Raw genomic sequence first — 19,395 nt, 5'->3', positions numbered from 1 at the left:
ACCCTCCCCAGTCTCATCAGCTCCCCATCTGTCACCTTGAGGCACGGATGGACTACTTGTCTGCCCCAGTCCCCCACTTCCCCCAAATAAGCGGGACCCCAGGCTACAGTGAAGGGGAAGGGTCCTCCTCCCTGGCCCTCCCTCCACCTGAGCAGGGCTTATTAGGAAACTGTTCTCTGGCCACTGGGGCTGAGAGGCCATTAAAATGCAGCCTCTCCCTGGGACACCTGGCAGGCGGGGGAGGGCCTGGAGAAAGCGAATGGACTGGGCTGCACCCCCCCACCCCCACCCCCACCCCCACCACCATGAATTGGCCACACAGCACAGGCAACCAGGTTCCTTGAGGCCAGAATCCCACCCAGCCTCTCTATGGGCTTGTTTTAATTTGCTTTCTTTCTGACCAACCTCAGCAGGAAAAGGATCCTGAGGCATTTCAGGAAGGTGTCAGGAGAGGGGACAAAGGAGCCTCCTTTACTTCCCAGAGGTGGAGGAAGCAGGGGACCAGGGGCCAAATTCCAGCACATCCTTGTAAGCAAAGTGAGAGGCGACTTTCCATTCCTTGTAAGCAAAATGAGAGGCGACTTTCCATTCCTTTTCTTTTTTTTTTAAATAACCACATGGACCCCCTCAACTCTCAGGATTTCTTCTTTCTCAGTTACTTTTTAAAAATTTTTAAACTGAAATAGCTTCAAGTGTTCACTCCTTGCACCCTGGACGAAGTTTGTCATCTCTGCACTTCATTCCTTCCTGCTCCTAGTCATGCAGTGGCGTGTCCCATGTCACCTACCCTTTTCAAAATGATCCCCAGGGCTCCTCCCTGTCATCTCAGAGGGGGCTCCTGGGTCAGGGTCAGGACTGGGCAGCCCCCAGAGCCATCTCTCTCTGGGATGTGGGAGAACTGCCTGCGGCAGACCAAGGACCCCAGGTCAGGTCAGGAGGCAGGCATGGGGTGGGGACATGCTTGGGGTGAGAATCTCGCTTTGCTGCCCTCAAGCTGGGCGATCTCAGCCAACTTGCTTAACCTTTCTGCGCCCTGGCTATAAAATGGGCAGGAGTTCCCCCCCCCCCCCCGCCCCATAGTAAATGTGAGGACAAACCAAATAATGTATGTCAAGTGTTTGCTCTGAACCCAAAGCTGGTATTACTGTTATCAGAGGGAGGGTCCCAGTAGTGACAGTCCCACCCACCCATGCCACTGCTCCCTCATCTGTCCTCTCACCCAGAGTCTGAGGGAACCATCCTACTGATAGAAATCCTTAATGAAGTGATTTCCTTTCTCACTGAGAGCTATTAATTGGTCCAGAAGGTCACAGGACAAACAGATGCCCTTCCCCGGCCAACAGGGCAGGCTCTTGTGGTGGTATCAGCCCCCAGCTCAATAGTACAGCTGTCCCTCTCATTAAACACAGGCTCCGGAATCAATCAGAGCACCACGGGTTCTTCCAGGGCAGCAGGGGGCCGGGGCCACACTCCAGTCTCGGGGGCAGCAGGGGCCACACTCCAGGCTCGGGGGCAGCAGGGGGCCGGGGCCACACTCCAGGCTCGGGGGCAGCAGGGGGCCGGGGCCACACTCCAGGCTCGGGGGCAGCAGGGGGGTCGGGGCCACACTCCAGGCTCGGGGGCAGCAGGGGGGTCGGGGCCACACTCCAGGCTCAGGGGCAGCAGGGGGCTGGGGCCACACTCCAGGCTCAGGGGCAGCAGGGGGATCGGGGCCACACTCTAGGCTCAGGGGCAGCAGGGGGCCGGGGTCACACTCCAGGCTCAGGGGCAGCAGGGGGCCGGGGCCACACTCCAGTCTCGGGGGCAGCAGGGGCCACACTCCAGGCTCGGGGGCAGCAGGGGGCCGGGGCCACACTCCAGGCTCGGGGGCAGCAGGGGGCCGGGGCCACACTCCAGGCTCGGGGGCAGCAGGGGGGTCGGGGCCACACTCCAGGCTCAGGGGCAGCAGGGGGATCGGGGCCACACTCTAGGCTCAGGGGCAGCAGGGGGCCGGGGTCACACTCCAGGCTCAGGGGCAGCAGGGGGCCGGGGCCACACTCCAGGCTCAGGAGCAGCAGGGGGCCGGGGTCACACTCCAGGCTCAGGGGCAGCAGGGGGCCGGGGCCACACTCCAGGCTCAGGAGCAGCAGGGGGCCGGGGTCACACTCCAGGCTCAGGGGCAGCAGGGGGCCGGGGCCACACTCCAGGCTCAGGGGCAGCAGGGGGCCGGGGCCACACTCCAGGCTCAGGAGCAGCAGGGGGCCGGGGTCACACTCCAGGCTCAGGAGCAGCAGGGGGCCGGGGTCACACTCCAGGCTCAGGGGCAGCAGGGGGGTCGGGGCCACACTCCAGGCTCAGGGGCAGCAGGGGGCCGGGGCCACACTCCAGGCTCAGGAGCAGCAGGGGGCCGGGGTCACACTCCAGGCTCAGGAGCAGCAGGGGGCCGGGGTCACACTCCAGGCTCAGGGGCAGCAGGGGGCCGGGGCCACACTCTAGGCTCAGGGGCAGCAGGGGGCCGGGGTCACACTCCAGGCTCAGGGGCAGCAGGGGGATCGGGGCCACACTCCAGGCTCAGGGGCAGCAGGGGGCCGGGGCCACACTCCAGGCTCAGGAGCAGCAGGGGGCCGGGGTCACACTCCAGGCTCAGGGGCAGCAGGGGGCCGGGGCCACACTCCAGGCTCAGGGGCAGCAGGGGGCCGGGGCCACACTCCAGGCTCAGGGGCAGCAGGGGGCCGGGGCCACACTCCAGGCTCAGGGGCAGCAGGGGGCCGGGGCCACACTCCAGGCTCAGGGGCAGCAGGGGGCCGGGGCCACACTCCAGGCTCAGGGGCAGCAGGGGGCCGGGGCCACACTCCAGGCTCAGGGGCAGCAGGGGGCCGGGGCCACACTCCAGGCTCAGGGGCAGCAGGGGGCCGGGGTCACACTCCAGGCTCAGGGGCAGCAGGGGGCCGGGGTCACACTCCAGGCTCAGGGGCAGCAGGGGCCACACTCCAGGCTCAGGGGCAGCAGGGGGCCGGGGCCACACTCCAGGCTCGGGCAGCAGGGGGCCGGGGCCACACTCCAGGCTCAGGGGCAGCAGGGGGCCGGGGTCACACTCCAGGCTCAGGGGCAGCAGGGAGCCGGGGCCACACTCCAGGCTCAGGGACGGCAGGGGCCACACTCCAGGCTCAGGGGCGGCAGGGAGCCGGGGCCACACTCCAGGCTCAGGGGCAGCAGGGGGCCGGGACCACACTCCAGGCCTAGGGGCGGCAGGGGCCACACTCCAGGCTCAGGGGCGGCAGGGAGCCGGGGCCACACTCCAGGCTCAGGGGCAGCAGGGGGCCGGGACCACACTCCAGGCTCAGGGGCGGCAGGGGCCACACTCCAGGCTCAGGGGCGGCAGGGAGCCGGGGTCACACTCCAGGCTCAGGGGCAGCAGGGGGCCGGGGTCACACTCCAGGCTCAGGGGCAGCAGGGGGCCGGGGCCACACTCCAGGCTCAGGGGCGGCAGGGGCCACACTCCAGGCTCAGGGGCGGCAGGGAGCCGGGGCCACACTCCAGGCTCAGGGGCAGCAGGGGGCCGGGACCACACTCCAGGCTCAGGGGCAGCAGGGGGCCGGGGCCACACTCCAGGCTCAGGGGCAGCAGGGGGCCGGGGTCACACTCCAGGCTCAGGGGCAGCAGGGGGCCGGGGTCACACTCCAGGCTCAGGGGCAGCAGGGGGCCGGGGCCACACTCCAGGCTCAGGGGCAGCAGGGGCCACACTCCAGGCTCAGGGGCAGCAGGGGGCCGGGGTCACACTCCAGGCTCAGGGGCAGCAGGGAGCCGGGGCCACACTCCAGGCTCAGGGGCGGCAGGGGCCACACTCCAGGCTCAGGGGCGGCAGGGAGCCGGGGCCACACTCCAGGCTCAGGGGCAGCAGGGGGCCGGGACCACACTCCAGGCTCAGGGGCGGCAGGGGCCACACTCCAGGCTCAGGGGCGGCAGGGAGCCGGGGTCACACTCCAGGCTCAGGGGCAGCAGGGGGCCGGGGTCACACTCCAGGCTCAGGGGCAGCAGGGGGCCGGGGCCACACTCCAGGCTCAGGGGCGGCAGGGGCCACACTCCAGGCTCAGGGGCGGCAGGGAGCCGGGGCCACACTCCAGGCTCAGGGGCAGCAGGGGGCCGGGACCACACTCCAGGCTCAGAGGCAGCAGGGGGCCGGGGCCACACTCCAGGCTCAGGGGCAGCAGGGGGCCGGGGTCACACTCCAGGCTCAGGGGCAGCAGGGGGCCGGGGTCACACTCCAGGCTCAGGGGCAGCAGGGGGCCGGGGCCACACTCCAGGCTCAGGGGCAGCAGGGGCCACACTCCAGGCTCAGGGGCAGCAGGGGGCCGGGGTCACACTCCAGGCTCAGGGGCAGCAGGGGCCACACTCCAGGCTCGGGGGCAGCAGGGAGGTCGGGGCCACACTCCAGGCTCAGGGGCAGCAGGGGGCCGGGGAGGAGAGGACCTGCAGCTCCTCCTCTACTGAGACTAGCCGTCCATCAGAAGGTGGTCACACCAGCCCACCTGCTGTGTCTCGTCTGAGCAGCCACCTTCAGGTGAGCCTACATCGAGTCCAGCTCAGCCCCACAGCTTCCTGCATCTGAAGAGTCTGCACACAGCGGGCAGGACCTACCCTCGGCCCCCAGCCTGCTCAGCCCTCCCACTTGTCAGAGAGCCTTCTCTGGGCCTGGCCTCCTCCCCAGCCTGGAGGAAAACTGCTGGGAGGAGTTGCTTATAGCCGCTATAATAGATAACCACAAGCTAGTGACCTGAAACAAGGCAGTGTGTCCCCTCCCGTTCTGGAGGTCAGAAGTCTGGAGAGCAAGGTGTCGGCTGCGCAGAATTCCTTCTGGAGGTTCGAGGGGAGAGGACACTGCCTGGCTTGTCCAGCTGCTCAAGGCCTCCTGCATTCCTTGGTTCATGGCCCCACATCTCCCCAGCCTCGCTTCTCTCCTCCTGTCTTCTCTCACTTTGACCCTGCTGTCTCCCTCTTAAAGGGGCCTGTGGGGTCACAGTGGGCCCACCAGGAAACACAGGATAGTCTTCCCATTCGAGGTCCTTAACTTAACCACAGCTGCAGAGTCTCTGTGCCACAAACTGGCGGGTGGCTTAAAACAACAGACCTTTATTCTCTTAGGGCTTTGGAGGCCAGAAGCCGAAATCAAGGTGTCGCCAGGGCCACGCGCCCTGAAGGCTCTAAGGCAGGGGTCTCAAACTAGCGGCCCGCGGGCCGCATGCGGCCTGCCGAACAATTTTGTACTGATTTTTTTTTTTGTTTTCAACTGCAGTGAGAAAAGTGTTGCGTAACAGTTGCCTTTTGCAGACCTAGTGCAGCCCGCCAAACGGCTGTGATCTTGCTCTGCGGCCCACATGCTGAGTTGAGTTTGAGACCCCTGCTCTAAGGGAAATGCATTCTAAAGTGCCTTCCTTCCAGCACCTGCTGTTGTTGGGAACCCTTGGTGTTTTGTTTTGTTTTGTGTTTTATTGTGTCCCGTCACCCCAGCCTCTGTTACAGGCGGCCTTCTCCCTGTGTCTGTGTCATGTCTCTTATAAGGACACACGTCTCTTCTTATGAGGCCTACCCTAATGACTTCATCTCAACCTGATTACATCAGCGAAGACCCTATTTCCAAATAAGTTCACGTTCACAGGTACTGAGGGTTAGAGTATCAACAGATCATCTGAGGGGACACAGTTCAAACATCATACCCTGTCACATGTTCGGTCTTTCGGAAATAGGATGTGGACAGCTTTATTGGGGGGGGATTATGAGGCCTCCCACACTAGCCATTTTGCTTACCCAGCCTGAGAGTGTTGACTGGGTGTGCCTTGTTCTAGGCCTGCTGCATGGGGGTCGTGGGGCCGAGCACAAGGCATGGCCTCGGGGAGACACGTACAAGGACGTAGGACGTTAAGTTGTGACCAATGCACCAGGGCTGGAGAGAAAGAACCCTGGGGTGGCTCAGGGTGGCTTTGGGGAGGCTTCCTGGAGCAGAAGTCCTAGCAGACAGCAGAGAGGGGCCCTGTGGGCAGAGAGGCAGCACGTGGAGAGGTGAGGGCAGCCGGTTTCCATCAGAAACAGCCAGAAGGTGGTGGAGCTAGAGAGTGAGGCTGACGCCTCCATGCACCCCTGTGCCCGTCATTCCTTGCGTCCCCCAAACCTCTTCCTCCCCTTCCGGCCTCCCTCCCCTACACACACACACACACACACACACACACACACACACACACACACACGTGTCAGACCAGGGGGTCAGAGACTAGAACTCTGTCCCTGAGGGCCTCCTAGGACCTAGAAAGTGTGGTTTGGGCAGGAGAGTAAACGTGTACCCGTGACTGGCCATTGGCCTCCCTTGAGTGTGTCTTGGTGAGGCAGCCGGAGTACATGAGTGCTGTGGCCTCACACAGCACGAGAGCAGGAGTGCTGGTGGGAGCATATGAGTGTGCATGCACTCTGTGCATGTGTGTACCCATGTGCACGTGCACACACATGCCCTTCCTCCCCGTGAGCATCTACGTGCATCTCCAGGCACCTGATTTATTAACGAGGACAATACAAGGAGAGTGTGCCTATTATTTTTCGTGTCTGCATCAGCTCCTGACAGCTTCATGGAATTGAAATATCTTACTTAATGCAGCTAAGAATCATTTTAAATATCAACTGTGATGCTCAAGGACTCGAACCAAAAAGGGCATTGTGTGTTTCCCCGTGCTGGGGAAGATGCCGCATTTGTTAGGCAGTGATTCTCTCCCCTGCTCATCTCTTATCTCGAGAAATCCAATTACCTGTCCCGGCTCCTCGCCGCATTGTCACCATCCTGTGTCCTCCACCCCGAGCCCATCTCTGCATCTCAGAACTGAGCAGACCATTCCAGCGGGGTCATGTGGGTTAAATCAGGACACCCTGGGATGGGGCAGAGAGTGCCCTCCTGCCTTCCCACCCCGCCCTGAGCCCAGCCCCAGGCTCTCTCCTCTGCCTGCTCCCTCTGACCAGCTCACTGGGAGAAAGCAAAGCTCCCTCCATCCTAGAGACTTCTCGTTCCTCCGCAGCTGTCAGAAAGCCTGGGGAAGCTGGAAGTACAGTTACGGCAAGAGTTCCAAGACATCCTGTCACAGGCATGGAGCAGGGAGCAGAGCAGCGTGTCGAGGAGACCCTGTCTCCTGCTAGAAAGTGGGGGGAATTTGCATCAAAAAATGCTGAGAAGAGACTCAGGAAACCAACACCAGTGGTTTACTCGGTGTGTGTTGGGAGCTGGGACAGACCAGGCACTGCAGGTGGGGCCGGGGGGGCGGGGGGAGGACAGGGATGGGAGTGACGTTTGTTGTGCGCCTTCTCTTTTACTCTTGAAACTTTGAATCCTGAGACTGTATTTCCTATTTCCTGTAAGAAATCATCAAGTAAGGGATCCTAGAGGTGGGTGAATCCAGGTGTTTACCACATCCTGGAGCCACTCCCCTGCAGTGGTTCCTCACTGGATGGAGAACGAGGCTGCTGGTCAACTGGGGAGAGGTGCCTCTGGCCCAGAGGAGCCTGGCTCAGGCCCCTCCACCTTGAGGATGCAGACAGAAGTGATGGGAGCTTGGGAGGCTGAGAGGGGTGGCCTTTGAAGGGGAGCTGTGTCCTTGCTGTCCCAGTGTCCCCGAGGAGGCAGGACACAGTCTCCACCAGCAACTGAGGGACTAAAGCAGGGCCCCTCTATCAGTAAGAAGCATTAGGTAACCAAGGGGGCATAGCAGATCTTTTGCTGGTGGCTGGAGACAGTTGGGGTTTGTGTCCATGAGGAAGCCAAAGAATTTACCAGGCAAGGGAATCGTTGTCCCTGCGATGCTTGTCACGGAGCCCTTCATGGACCCCAACACGGGTGACGGGCTCCTGCCACACCTTCCTTGCATTTTTCTGCAAACCTCCCCACCTTACCCCAATGACTTCCACTCCCCACCATATGCTTGCTCCCTAATTTGACAGGCGTGTGTGCAGTGCCTACCATGCGCCAGGCGCTCATGCCGTCTTGTAATGCTCACATCAAAGACAGCCATTATTGTCCCCATTTTACAGCTGGGAAAACTGAGGCTTGCAGGGTTCCATAACTTGCCAGGCCACACTCCTAAGAAAGAGCAGAAATCAAGTCAAGTCTAACTAGAAGCCCTGGCACTTTCTCCAGTGCTCCCTTGTGGCCAGATCAGGGATGAGCCCCGCTGCACAGGACATTGTATCAATACCTGTGCCCAGAGAGGCCAGGGTTCAAGGCTGGGCTTATCCAGGACTCTGCCAGGCCAGCAGCCACAGGTGGGTGGGGCAGACAAAGCTGCAGGTGGAATGTGTCCCCAGGGCCCAGGACGGAGCTCTGCTGGAATAACAAGCACTGTCACTGTCGTCATCAGGGATGCTTACAGCTAACTGAGATGCAGGCCAACTGCCTCTGCTGCCCCAGAGGTGGAGTGAAGTGGGTTCCCTGCTAGGAAAGGCAGTGGTGGAACTGTTGCTTTAAATAATGTTGCCTGCAAGCCAGAAATAGGTCTCCCAGGCAAGAAGCACCAGCGGTGGCCCAGAGAGAGGGAAATGAGAGGAACAAGAGAGGGGCTGTACCCTGCTCTGCTGGCCAAGGAGCACCTGCCATCAACTGCAGGGCAGGGGAAAGCAAGAGGAAGCCCAGAGCCAGCCTCTCCTCAGAGGAGGGGCGGGTCCGCAGCCCGCTGGCCATCCTCAGAGCTCTAGATGTGGCCCGGGGCTTTCGTGCTCAAGCAAATGGTCATCGAGCCTTCTGCAGAAATTTACTTTTATTAAAGTTTAGAATTCACCACACCACTGGCATCAGCAAACAAATCCGGACCCAACGAGTCCCTGGTGTCTTTTTTTATAATGCCTACTTAAATTACATGCTCGAAGTGCATTTTTTAACTTTATTTTTAAAATAAAACCGATATATGCATACGATAAAGGAAATTCTGATAGCATGGGAAGACATAAAATCCAAAAAAGGAGAAGTCCCCTCCCTCCTCAGCCTGATACCTCTCCCCAAAGGGACATAACGCGCTGCAGGGTCTGTCTCCAGAACGCTGTGTGTACACTTGCCAGGGTGATGTGTGATTGTGTGTGTGTACAAATACACGCTATTTCCATTTGCCCACACTGTGTCGGATCATTTACACAGTCCTTTGACTTTGTTTCTGGTCAACTAACTCAAATTACTTTTATTGGGTCAATGTGCATGATCCTAAATATTAAGTGAGGGCTTGGTAGCTGTCTCAATAAATAAGAACTTAGCGAGAGTGTTGAGAAAACAATGTCGCTCTTGCCTCACTCACCTGCGATATTGTTTTGCTTGTTACTTCCTCGTGTTTTTGCTTCCATGAACATCCCCCTTCTCCAGCTTCCTTTCCAGGCTCTGTGCATCCTGGAGACCATTTCATCAAATTCCATACAGGTGTTCCCACGCAGGCCGTGGTGGCAGCCTCATTCATGGATCCAACACATCTCTGATGGTCATTTAGGTTGCTCAAGGCTTTTTTGTTTTGTTTATCTGCTGTTACAAGCAGTGAGTGCTACAGTGAACAGCCTTGTACCTATTTTTGCAAGTATATCTAAAAGGCCAGTTCCCAGGAGTGTAACTCCTGGGTCAAAAGGCTTGCATATTCCTATTTTGACAGATTTTTGTCCCCAAAGGCTCGATCAGTTTACAGTTCCACCAGCCGATCTGATCGTATGCCTCCCTTTCCCTCGCTCATGCCAACTCTGGGTGTGATCGTCACGTGATGGTCTTTGGCAATCTGATATGTCAACATGGTTTTGATTGGGCTTCGTTTTGCTGTAACAGGTCGAGCATCCTTTTTGTCCGTTTTTTGGCCATTTCCATTCATTTTCCTCTCCTTGGTGCTATTTAATAACATCGGTTCCATGTCCAAAAGGTAGAGAACTTTGCTAGCCAATCTCTCCCTGCATCTTCCCTCGGGTCACCCCATCGCTTGGGAGACCCAAACGGTTTCCCGAAGCTGTCCCTGCTCCCCGCAGGAGAGATGAGGCAGAGACGAAGCTGTCCCTGCTCCCCGCAGGAGAGATGAGGCAGAGACGGGAGAGAGCTCCTGATGAGCTTGAGGATGGGTTTGAGGAGAACGGGAAGTTTGCCAGATCGGGTGCCCACTATCTGCCCATCATTGCGCTGTGCACAGTAAGGACGGGCAGAGAAGAGCTGCAGCCCATGGCAGAGATAAGAAGCTTGGACAACCAGAGGGTTCTGGATAACGCTGCAGAGCCAGAGAGAGTTAGGACTCCTACAGCCCAGGACAGAAGGTGGGGCCCATTGAGTACCACGTCCGTGTTGAACTGGTCAGCAGCTGGGCTTGGAGTCAGAAAGGTTCTGTGGGACCCTGGCCCTGCCTCCTACGACCTATAAGACCACAGGTCAACGACGAGATATGTCTGAACCTCAATTTACTCGCCTCTAAAGTGGGGGTACCCTCCCCATAGGATGGGCATGAAGATTAAATGAAAGGCTCAGACCTGTGACCGTTTGCACCTGTCCACACAAAGTGAGAAAAGTGGAGCCAGTGTAGTGGGCTTTGCATGAAATTTGTTTAAAATTTGCTCAAATGGCTTTTATGCTGAGATTACATTTCTTTTTTTATAAAGGACAAAAATGTCCTTTATAAATAAAATGCTGACCATTTCTATTTATTTTTCTCTCCCTGCCTGGCACTTTTTAATATTCTCTCTCTCTCTTTTCTTGATTTTTTTTTTTTTTTTTTGTCTGTTTGCTTTTTGGTTGGCTGATTTTAATGATCTTACTTGGCAAAATAAAAAGTTGATATTCTTATGTCAACCTCCATTTTTTTAAGTGTTACTGGTCCATGATATCCAATCATCTGGGAATAGCTGTGTGGAATAAAGAAATGTATGAAAAGTACTTAATGCAGTGTCATCATTGTGAGATGATGATGATGATGATGACAGACACAGCTGGAATTTCTGTAAAAGTAAATTTGGCAACTCCTGGGAATCAGGTCACTCTGTTCCAGGGTTGGTACAACCTAGGGGTAGTTGACAATGAGCTTGTTCACCAGGTCAGCTGAGCAAATCCTTGGGTACTCAAGGATGGGGAAGATATCCTAGCTCAAGCCCCTTGATTCATTGAGGTCTGTGCTGGGCCATTCACTTCCTGGGGATAGGAAAGGTGTCCCAGAGGGGAGCCAGGGAAGCTAGCCCCTCCCCCCAGCAGGCATCGGTGCTGGAAGCTCCTTTCACGGACCAAGCCCTGCCTCCTCCCTGCTTCTCCGCCAGGTGAGCTGCCACACGCCTGCTCTCCAGCGCCTTTCTCCTGATACCAGACTCTGCTGCCCTTGGGGCCAGTCACGTGCTCCTGGACCAGGCTCTCTGCTGCCCTTTGGGCCAGTCATGTGCTCCTGGACCAGGCTCCCAGGGGCCTCCTCAGATTCGTGCGTCCTGGACCCAAGGCCCCAGGGCCACAGGACAGAAAGCCAACCTGTTCTGCTCGGAAGGTTCTGCTTTTCCCTCCACAAAGCTGCAGCAGAGCTGTCTGTGACTTTAAGGAGGGAATGGTGCAAAGCATTTGGGGAAACATGTAAATTTCCCAGCACCTGTCACCTCCATCCATTTCAATTAATATTACAGCATAGTCCCGTGCCTACCAAAATAAAGTGCCCCCACCCTCTCAGTCATGTGAGTCACAGGAAAGGGAGGATAGGAGACCCAACAGACCTACAAAGTGCTGGCAGGCGTGGTCACAGCAGGGTCAAGGGCTCGGGCACAGCACTTCTCATCCTTGGGAAAGAACAGGCTACTTCCTGGACACCTAAGCAAAGTACCTCTGGGTGGGGCTGTCCTGTTGGTAAGGACCTTACTGTGACCCCATGACAGAGCCAGAGAGTCAAGAGCTCCCAGGTGCTCCTCATCCTGGAAGGGGATGCAGCGACCTCTGCCCTCTCACCCCCGGTCCGACCTGTGCATCTCTGCAGCTGCCTGCTTGCTCACTCTCACTGGCTGTGTTGTCTTCCCCCAGGTACATGATCACCAGCCTGGACCGCACCCATGCTGGCTTCTACCGCTGCATCGTGCGAAACCGGATGGGCGCCCTGCTGCAGCGGCAGACCGAGGTCCAGGTGGCCTGTGAGTACGAGGGTGACTCAGGGCGGGGCCGGCGGGACGCAGGAGAAGGCCGGCAGGTTCCCCACCCAGCAGCCACTGCTTCCGGTCTCGCTGGGTGTCAGTGGTGTCCCGTCCTGCTTATCTGGGTCAGTGCTCTCTTTCTACAGCCGATAGAACCAAGGCCCGGGAGGTGGCAGGGGCTCACAAGGCCACACGGCTGATAAGTGACACACGTCTGCTGGCTGTCAGTTCACTCTTTAAATGGGTCCAGCTGCTTTTTTTTTTAAAGGAGACCTCATCACCTGCTCCGAGGGTCTCCTCTGGTGTTGACCTCACACTGGTCAGGGGATACGGAGAGGGCGACTTCCATCCTAGCCAACCTGGACCTCTCTTGGTAGACTTCCCAGGGCCCCTCCTAACCTTAACTTCTCCATTCTTCAACTCGCTGAGCCCTGAAGCAGTCATAGTGCGGGGTCCCAGCGGTCGGGGAGATGCCTCCCAGTGGGTACCGTAGCCCAAAGAGGGGAGAGGACAAGTTGGGGTTTCCGGGAGGCCCAGTGGGCAGAGGGTGGAGAGGGAGGCCTCCACCCAGGCTCTGGGGTAACAGCCTCCCCCCAGGTGGCGCCAGTCCCCCAGGAGGATGGAGGGAAACGGGAAAGCAGCTTCACAGGACCCACCGGCATCTCAGGGCCCCAAAGCACCTGTCACCACCCTCCCCGTGACTCAGCTTCCCCTCGCTGTCCTGCCCCTCGTCCTAGAATAGCTGCCATGTGCCAGAAACAAGCCTCCAGTGGGCTGCTTCGTGCTGGGTGTTTTAGGGGCGAGGTCCAAGGCTGCACAGTGGGACATGGGTGTCTGGAAAGCCTTACTGAGTACTGAAACTAAAAAAAAAAAAAGAGATAGCTCCTCGGCCCGAGTGCACAGCAGTTTGCCTCTGACTTAGCGTAGAGGACCTTCCTACTTGGAGAGGAGTGGGAGAGAGGAGCCTAATAGGAAGCCTCAAGTGAGGCGAAGAGCGTGTATAATAATTGTGGAAAACAACTGTAATCAGAAGTGGAGGACGGCCTGTCCCCATAAATCAGCTTGCAAGGCAGCTCGACTCACTCCGAGGGGGGCGGAGCCCTGAGTTACACAGCTGGATCAGACCACTGTCAGGCGGCTGGGGGCCCCCTCGGAACTTCAGTGACCGGGGCCCAGGTCCACGGGGCAGGGGCAGCAGTGGGCAGGCTCCAGGGAGACTGTGCATGCATGTGGGTCCCCGGGGGGGGGGGGGCTCATGCACCTGTGTGTGTCTGGAGTCATCTGCCTCTTCGTCCCCTGTGTGGTAGAGCAGTGGTCCCCAACCCCCGGGCCGCAGACCAGTACTGGTTCGTGGGCCATTTGGTACCGGTCCGCAGAGAAAGAATAAATAACTTACATTATTTCCGTTTTATTTATATTTAAGTCTGAACAATGTTTTATTTTTAAAAAGTGACCAGATTCCCTCTGTTACATCTGTCTAAGACTCACTCTTGAGGCTTGTCTCGTAAGTTCAACAATTATATTTTAAAATACCACAGTTTTTACGCTGGTCACATAATTTTATTTTGTGCATTTATCCATCCCACTCTAAAGGCCGGTCCGTGAAAATATTTTCTGACATTAAACCGGTCCGTGGCCCAAAACAGGTTGGGGACCACTGTGGTAGAGAACATGTGTGCCAGAGTGTGCATGCACGCATGTGTGCAGATGTGCGTGGCTGGGTTGGTGAGGACGTGTACGTATGTCTGTGTGTGTGGAGCTGGACAGGCCACCAGGGTGCCAGCTGGTCCAGGCTGTTGTGGGGAATGTCTGTTCCAAGCCCTTGGCTCATAGGAGACAACGGGGACTTTCTGGAGTTGAGAGCCCCTCGGGTGACAGTGTCTGCTGGTCAGAAAGGGAAAGGAAGAGAACCTAGTGTCCCAGTGACTGAAATGCTAGTCCTTAGCTGTGATGGGGACCCGGGAGCCCAAGACTCAGCCTACTGGCAACCCCACCCCCCTCAATATGCACACTCCTCACATATACATAAACCCTCGAAACCAGGCCGATGCGTGCATGAGCCCTGACCCCAGACCCACAGGCGCCCTCCTTCGTCCAAGCCGAGGGATGGGTTGTGACCAAGCCCCGGTGCTGAGCAAGCCAGCAAAGTGCACTGATGGTGGGCAGAGGCCTTGGTAAGGGCCCGGGAGCACCTGGCTTTTCCCGCATGCTGTAAGAAGGGGTCAGACCAACCTGGGCTCCCCTCCTGAGAGGGTGTGAGAGGCAGATGGCAGGGATTCAAACTGCCTGACACTGTAACCTTCTGTCCAGGCACAAATGCCCAGGGGTAGGATAGCCCTGAGCTCCGCTCCCCACACTGCAGGTTCTGTGGGTCCTGGACACCCCAGGTGATGCTGGTGGGGTGACTTGCAGGGGCCTGGCCCAAGCCCATGTGGGAGCTTGGAACTCTGCAATTGCCAAAATCCAGTGTGAGGGGTCAGGAGGTGGGAGTAAGGGGTACCTTACAGAGTTGGCAGGCTATGGAGTGCCCATCACCACAAGAGGTAGCTTGGCTTAATAAAGAGCATGGGCTTTGGTGTTAAGCAGACCACATTTAAATCCTGGTTTTGCCCCCTTTTTTTTTTTTTTTTTTTTGCTGTGTGACCCCAGGGAAGTGACTGAGCCTCTCTGAGCCTCACCCAGTTCAAGTTTCTCATCCACAAAATGTGTCTAATAATACCTACCTCCTAGGCTTGCCCAGAGAATTCTTTGAGCTCACATGTGGCAAGGGACCTAGCCAGTGCCCATAGATAATACACCTTCAGTCAGTGGTGTTTACCTTCCTAGGTACGTTCCTAGCTACCCTTCCTACTCCCCAGGACTGGGGTGAGGGTGAGAGAGGGGAGGCAGAAAGGATGCAAAATTTAAGGAGGCGCTCCCTCTCGGGTACTCACTGCACACTTGCAAGACCCTGAGAGGGAGTGCCTCCTTAAAATCTTTCACCTCTCTCACCCTATCCCAGTCCTGGGCCTCTCCCAACTTTGCTCTCCAGTCCTCCTGCATCTGTCTGTCCGTCCAGCTGTCTCTTCCACAGTCACACAGGTAGATGCACATGGTTCTGAGGATGGGCGGGGTCTGGCTGTTTTTCCAGATCCCTGCATCTCTCCTTGGCCCTGTCCACCTCCAAGGTGGGAGAGTTTTGTCCCGGGGTGCCTAGCAGCCAGTGCCAGATGTCAGCTGCTCTTGGGGCTCTTTCCAGGGATCCGCCAGGCAGGCCCCCGCCCTGGCCCCACCCCCTTCCCAAAGAGAGACTCTGAATTGGGTTGTAACGAGAAATTAATAAAGCAGCTGTGCTAACAGCTAATGATAATAGCAAAGTCATTACAAAAAGATTCTTTACATGTTTTTAATTACAGCAATTAAGGGGAAGTCAATAAAACATCACCTCCCCCTCCCCAGTTTCTTTCCTGTCCCCATCCGGAGTCTCTTCTTTGTTTTTCTCAAGTTGCCATAAATTTCTGGCATGTGACAAGTGGGCTAAATGACTGAGGGGGTTGGGAGAGAATTCCTGAGTTGACAGCTTCCCTCCAGCCACTAGTTGTCCACATCTAGACCCTGGGGACACCTCTGTATTCTCCTCGCCTGGGCAATATCCTAAGCCCCTTTGGTGGCTGGCTCAGATTTGGAGCCGTGGTCTGCACCACGGCTGCCCACACTGTGGAGCCAAGTGCCGCAGTCCCATGGGGAGCCAGCCTGCTTCTCGTTATACCGGGGACTCAGTCACCCCTGCAGAATGGGACTTGAGGGCATCAAGCCTACTGTCACCAGGGCTGGCGCTGATGCCCAAAATGTCACCAACGGACTTGTTTTTCTTCATTCTCAACCTAAGTGTAGAAGACTTAGGGGTCATGCAATGGTTCAGGATAACATTCTTGTGTCTTTCTGGAGCACTTATCTTACTTGAACGTTTAATTCACTCAGGAAACAACTATGGCTGTCCACCCACTGCATGCCAAGCTCTGTTCTAGGCAGTGAGGACACAGGGGACAAAACCAAGACACTCGTCGCTGCCCTCAAGGAAAGTAGTGGGGACAAAAATGGTAAAAGGTGAATATAGAGTAAAATATAAATGATAGACAGCCCAGAAGAAGAAAAAATAAAATGTTATAAGGAAAAATGAAGCCAGATGAGACAGATGGAAGCTGGGGCCAGGGTCCTGTTTGAAATGGAGTCTGAGGGAGGCTATCTGAGGAGGTGACATTGAGCAGAGCCTCAAAGGAAGCAAGGGGATGAGCCAGACAGAGAGACAGGTCTTTCCAGGTCAGGGACAACAGATGCAAAGGCCCTGGGGTAGATTGGGGTGGCTTAGGCCAAGATGACTGGAACAGAGTGAGGAAAGTGAAGAATAAAAGACGTGGCTGGGGAGGTGGGGTGTTGGTTATAGACGGTGATGTTCTAAGATGTGGCTGGTACTTGAAATGCTACTCAGAATGCAATGAAAGTCATGAATTGTTGGGAGCAGTGTATGATGCCATCTGACTGGAGAGAGAAAGATTGTTTTTCAATAAACAAAACCACAATGAAATCCCACCCCATGCCCACCATATTGGCAAGGCCCAGAGAGTCTAGTAAGACCAAGCATTGGCAGAAACTCCCATCTCTGCTGGTGGGCATGTGAATAGGTAAATTAGTGCTGGTTTGGAAAACAGTTGGGCATTATCTTATAAAATTACCATGTGCACCCCCTGTGACCCAGCAACTCCACCTTTAGACACATACCTGCAGATTCTGGACATGCCAGGCAATTTCCCCTTTAGGCACATAACCTGCAGATTCTACACATGCCAGGAAAGCCATACAAAGTGGTTCTTAGCAGCCAGCAAAACACTGGCCACCAGCCAGACCTGTGGCAGCGGGGTGCTGTCTCGATCTGCAGGCATCCATACAGCCATGAAAATGATTAAACTAAGTGCAGGGACTTAGAGCTCCAAAAATATGTTGCACCAAAGAAACACAATCACAGTAGACAACATACAGAATAATCCCAGGTATAAAGGGTTTGAAAACAGACTAAATTAGCCATAATTTGTTTACAGGTGGGTCTATACGTGGTGAGACCTGGAGAGGGAGCAGAGGCATGTCTGGCATGGCATTCAGGGTGGCAGCTACCTCTGGAGAGAGAGGGGAGGTGACCGAGAGGGACGCGGGGCGGGGGGGGGGGGCGAGATCGGTTGGAGTCCTAGTCCTTGAGCTGGATGCTGGGTGCATGAGTGTTCATTGTATTCTTCTTTAAACTAGACATATAATTATGTTCACTCTTTTGTGTATAATGACATATTTTCTGGTGAAAACTGTTTTAAAAATAAATAAAAGCAATGACTATGTTCTGAAGCAGAATGCCTACTTTACAAGACCTCTAAGATCTAACACAGACATTAGGAGTCACTCCTGGCCGCACCCAGCCGTGCCCCAGGCCCACCTCTCTGCTCCTGGCCGCACCCAGCCGTGCCCCAGGCCCACCTCTCTGCTCCTGGCCGCACCCAGCCGTGCCCAGGCCCACCTCTCTGCTCCTGGCCGCACCCAGCCGTGCCCCAGGCCCACCTCTCTGCTCCTGGCCGCACCCAGCCGTGCCCAGGCCCACCTCTCTGCTCCTGGGCGCACCCAGCCGTGCCCAGGCCCACCTCTCTGCTCCTGGGTGCACCCAGCCGTGCCCCAGGCCCACCTCTCTGCTCCTGGGCGCACCCAGCCGTGCCCAGGCCCACCTCTCTGCTCCTGGCCGCACCCAGCCGTGCCCAGGCCCACCTCTCTGCTCCTGGCCGCACCCAGCCGTGCCCCAGGCCCACCTCTCTGCTCCTGGCCGCACCCAGCCGTGCCCAGGCCCACCTCTCTGCTCCTGGCCGCACCCAGCCGTGCCCAGGCCCACCTCTCTGCTCCTGGGTGCACCCAGCCGTGCCCCAGGCCCACCTCTCTGCTCCTGGGCGCACCCAGCCGTGCCCAGGCCCACCTCTCTGCTCCTGGGCGCACCCAGCCGTGCCCCAGGCCCACCTCTCTGCTCCTGGGCGCACCCAGCCGTGCCCAGGCCCACCTCTCTGCTCCTGGGAGCACCCAGCCGTGCCCCAGACCCACTTCCCTGCTCTTGGGCGCACCCAGCCGTGCCCAGGCCCACCTCTCTGCTCCTGGCCGCACCCAGCCGTGCCCAGGCCCACCTCTCTGCTCCTGGGCGCACCCAGCCGTGCCCCAGGCCCACCTCTCTGCTCCTGGCCGCACCCAGCCGTGCCCAGGCCCACCTCTCTGCTCCTGGGAGCACCCAGCCGTGCCCCAGACCCACTTCCCTGCTCTTGGGCGCACCCAGCCGTGCCCAGGCCCACCTCTCTGCTCCTGGGCGCACCCAGCCGTGCCCCAGGCCCACCTCTCTGCTCCTGGGGACTGGTTGGGAAAGTCAGATCAGCACTGCTGGGCAGAGCACGCTGTGCTAACAAGCGTGTGCCTCGGAGAGGGAGTGCAGCAGACCTCATCTGTATCCACCTCAGTGAGAGGGGCTCTCCCAGGAGACCCCAGACCCCGCCCCTGTCAGCATAGGGCCCTCCACCCGCTAGCCTTTTTCCTGCCTGGGCTGGCTGAGTGGATTCTCTCTCAGCAGCCCCTGCTGCTGTAGGTCAGTGTATTCATGGCTGTGCCCCGGCCCATGAGCACAGGCAAACGGCTTTCTGAGCAGAGCCAGGAAGCCCATTTGACATAGTGAAGTGGAGAGAATGGGAGGGGACTGGGGGCCTGAGAGCCACGGTAAGGTGGGGAGATTGTGGCACAGAAGGTCAAGGGCAGCATCAACTACAAAACTTGGACCAAGGCCAGCTGTGCCCTTCCTTCATTCATGCATCCCATTATACATACATATATATATATATACACACACACACACACACACGTACCCACCACACGCATGGCCATGCATGTATCCCACCATATATACATGCACACACATTTCACCATGCATGCACATGCATGTGTACATGTATGTGTGTATTTCCCACTATACATCAGTACATGCATACATGCATCCTGCCATACCTACACACACATATGTACATGCATGCATACATGCACTTATCTTTGCCTTCATCCCTTCATTTCTCCTTCCCTTCATCCATCCAAACATACATACATACAATTATCTATGCCTCCACATCTATCCATCTATCCATCATTTATCCATCATTTCTTCATCTGTCCATTCATTCATCCTTCCACTCATCCAACTACACACACATATATTCATCTCCATCCCTCCTTTTCTCCATCCATTCATTTCAC

At 57.1% G+C, this 19,395-nt stretch overlaps 1 protein-coding gene across 1 annotated transcript in view; it reads left to right on the top strand.

Moving 5' to 3' along the window:
* The window catches only part of SDK2 (sidekick cell adhesion molecule 2), a 275,265-nt gene that overhangs the window by 143,200 nt on the left and 112,670 nt on the right, over nt 1-19,395 (top strand). The window contains exon 3 of the mRNA XM_066386782.1: nt 11,999-12,105. Coding sequence (XP_066242879.1) covers nt 11,999-12,105 — 107 coding nt within the window. The remainder of the gene's footprint in view (nt 1-11,998; nt 12,106-19,395) is intronic.

This window comes from Saccopteryx leptura, chromosome 5 (genome assembly GCF_036850995.1).
Source record: "Saccopteryx leptura isolate mSacLep1 chromosome 5, mSacLep1_pri_phased_curated, whole genome shotgun sequence".
Classification (NCBI taxonomy): Eukaryota; Metazoa; Chordata; class Mammalia; order Chiroptera; family Emballonuridae; genus Saccopteryx; species Saccopteryx leptura.
Note: the sequence above shows the minus strand (reverse complement) of the source record. Positions and strands in the feature narration are given on the sequence as shown.